A 2,735-nucleotide genomic window follows, 5' to 3' on the forward strand; every position below is an offset into this window, starting at 1 on the left:
CCCGCGCCCCCGCCGCGCCCGCGGCCCCGGCCCCTGTGCGCCTCCGGCCCCGCGCGCCCCCGCCCGCCGCCTGCGGCCGCGGACGCGTCAGCCCCTTCTCCTTTCGCTGCGGAGACCACCGCTGCACCCTCAGCTGCAGCTGCCGCTGCCGCTGCCGCCGCCGCCGCCGCGTCCCATCCTGTGATAGACAGGTTCACCTCCTCAATGATCCCCCCTCTCCGCCGCTGCGCCTCAAAAAGTTCTGCGTGGCGCCTGCTCACGCCCCCAAACGCGGCCAGCTGCGCCCCGGTGAGCCTGCCGCCGCCGCCGCCGCTGCTAGGCGCCGGCCGGGCGCCTGCTGCTGCGCCTGCGCCGCTGTGGGCGGCCGCGCGCAGCCGCGGCTCGAAGGAGGCGTCCAGGTCGCTCGGCTGGAAGGCGGCGCGGCAGACGGGGCAGGACAGGAGGAAGCAGCCGCCGGCGTCCCGTGAGGGCAGCACCTTCTGCGGGGCCGCGCGGGGCAGCGGCGGCGTCAGCGTTGGGTAGGTGATTAGGAAGGAGGATTGGGCCGCGCGGCCTGGCCAACCAAGAGGAGGCGAGGGTGCCGCTTGCGATCCGGCATGACGTGACTGCATGTCTGCAGTGTCATATATACACTATACTGAATAGAATGCTTTGTCTGCAACAAGTGACGCAAGTCAGTCATGCCGCCCGGGCCCGCATGTCGCGCCCGCCCGCGCACCTGCGCCAGCGCTGCCGCCGCCGTCGCCCCCGTGCGCGCCGCCAGCTCGCGCTGCTGCGCCGCGCACGACGCCTGCTCGAACGCCCACCAGCGCTCGAAGCACGGCCTGCGCCGCGGCCGGCGGAAATCTCACCAGATGAGATGCGGGGACACGTCCAACGATTTGGGCAGCTGCAGCACAGGTTGAGGGTGCCGGCCGCTGCGAAATGCTAGTCGTTCCAACCAACAAATTGAGACAGCAAGAAGTGTCTACCACGTCTTTGATACGCCGGTCGCAAAAGTTGGCTCACGTGTGGAATGTATGGTAGCACGGCAGACGCGCCAGCGCCGGCGGGGCCGCGACAGTGCAGCCGTCGCGGTTGCTGCTCTCCTCAGGGTCGTCCGGGCCGGGCTCCATTACAGAAAGGCAGATCGCGCAGGGCCCTGCGTGGCAGCAAGGTGGTTCATTCCCTTGACGTTGAGACAACAGTTGGCGGAACCGCAATCAGGCGTCGACCACTGCTTTTAGACAGCCATCGGGATGTCTCCGCCAGCGCGAGCAGCCGCAGAGGGATGGCGGGCGCGGGCGTGCGACGGCAGATGATGACGTCACCCACGCATGCGCACCTTCAGGGGCGTTGGCGTCGGACAGCAGGTCTTGGCAGAGCTCGATGAGCTGGCCCAGGCAGGGGCTACCAATGAGGTCCCGCGCCTCTGCCGCCAGCCGCGCCAGCAGCGCCGCCTCCCGCGCGTCCCCGAGGCCCCGCGGCTCCCGGAGCTCGATGATAGGGGGAGAAGCCGCCGGGTAGCCGCGCGGCGCCGTGAGGCGCAGCGCGGCGGCGACAAACGCTTGGCGCGCGGCGCGCGGGCGGAGGTCGATGCGCACAGCCGCGGCGGCGGCGGGGCCGGCTTCCGTGCATGCGCTGTTGCTGGGCTCAAACACCTCAATCTCTATTTCAGGGTAGGTGTAGCTAAGTGCCTCCATCTCCATGGCCAGCTCGTCGTCGCCGTCGCCGTCCGCCATTTGTGCGCCGACGCCGACAGTGCGTGCTGTGGTCAGCTGCTGCTCCTGCTGCGCTCTTGGCCCCCCGAGCAGGCTATCATAAACACTGCAGTTAGTCACTTGAATACATAAAACAGCACATGATACGGATCCGGGTGGTGTGGAACCAACGCTCCTGGTAATGAGGAGCACGAGTCCTCGCAATGACACTCGCTCTGATCTCGCTGAATCAGCACTCCACGGTCTGCATTAGCAGAACGTACACCGACTTTCACACGCTCGGCATGGGTCCCAACGAAAAGGAATGACTGGGCATCGGCTGTGACTCAAGTGGCTCTCCTGCTGGTGTGGTGTCGATGTCAATGCAGACCACTGGCCAACGCCAGCAACCTGCTCATATGAAGAGGAATCAGCTGGATTTCTGTTTCACATCTCCCTGACTGCAGGTATCCAATCAACGCGGTACTGCACCAATGGCGTGTCAGCTTTGTTTGGGCCCATGTGCTTGTCCTGCTCTTTGTCTCTGACAGCAAGGGTTTGATGGTGCGACCCTCGCCTCATGTGCGTGTATGGAGCTTTTCTCAAGGCAGGGGTTGTAGGTGCTTGAACCATTGCCCGCCGCCCCTGTGCGCCTGTCTGCCAGGGAATTCTCGCAGCCAAAGTTTGGTCGCGCAAGCTCTTGGATGCGAGGTTGGAACCGGCTGTAATGCGTTCAAAGTGCAGTACAGTACTCTGAAATGCAGCTACGCATTCACGTTTGAACGTTGCCTGGATTGCGCCTTTGAATGCCTGGACGACCCGGTGGAAATAAGCTGCCCCAGCACCCAAACCAGCTGCCACAAGCGGTTGCTGCAGTGTGTGTGTGTGTGTGTGTAGCGATCAGGGGGATGGCATCAGGACAGGCACGGCCGGACAACGGGGCCCATCCCCATAAGCAGCAGGGTTTGTGTGTACAATACAAACCACAACAGATAGCACGAGGTGCTTTGAACACCTTGTGGGTTGGAAAAAACGGCAGGGGCCAGCCCAGCGCCA

At 64.7% G+C, this 2,735-nt stretch overlaps 1 protein-coding gene across 1 annotated transcript; it reads right to left on the reverse strand.

The window, feature by feature from the left end:
- Positions 1–526: 526 nt before the first annotated feature.
- Positions 527–1,721, reverse strand: MNEG_15987 (hypothetical protein; the record flags this gene model as incomplete). Its single annotated transcript, XM_014035542.1, has 4 exons — positions 527–553; positions 719–824; positions 1,009–1,141; positions 1,325–1,721. The coding sequence occupies 4 exons, from the start codon at positions 1,719–1,721 to the stop codon at positions 527–529; spliced, it is 663 nt and encodes a 220-aa protein (XP_013890996.1).
- Positions 1,722–2,735: the final 1,014 nt, after the last annotated feature.

Source organism: Monoraphidium neglectum, assembly GCF_000611645.1.
Source record: "Monoraphidium neglectum strain SAG 48.87 unplaced genomic scaffold scaffold05861, whole genome shotgun sequence".
Taxonomy (NCBI): Eukaryota; Viridiplantae; Chlorophyta; class Chlorophyceae; order Sphaeropleales; family Selenastraceae; genus Monoraphidium; species Monoraphidium neglectum.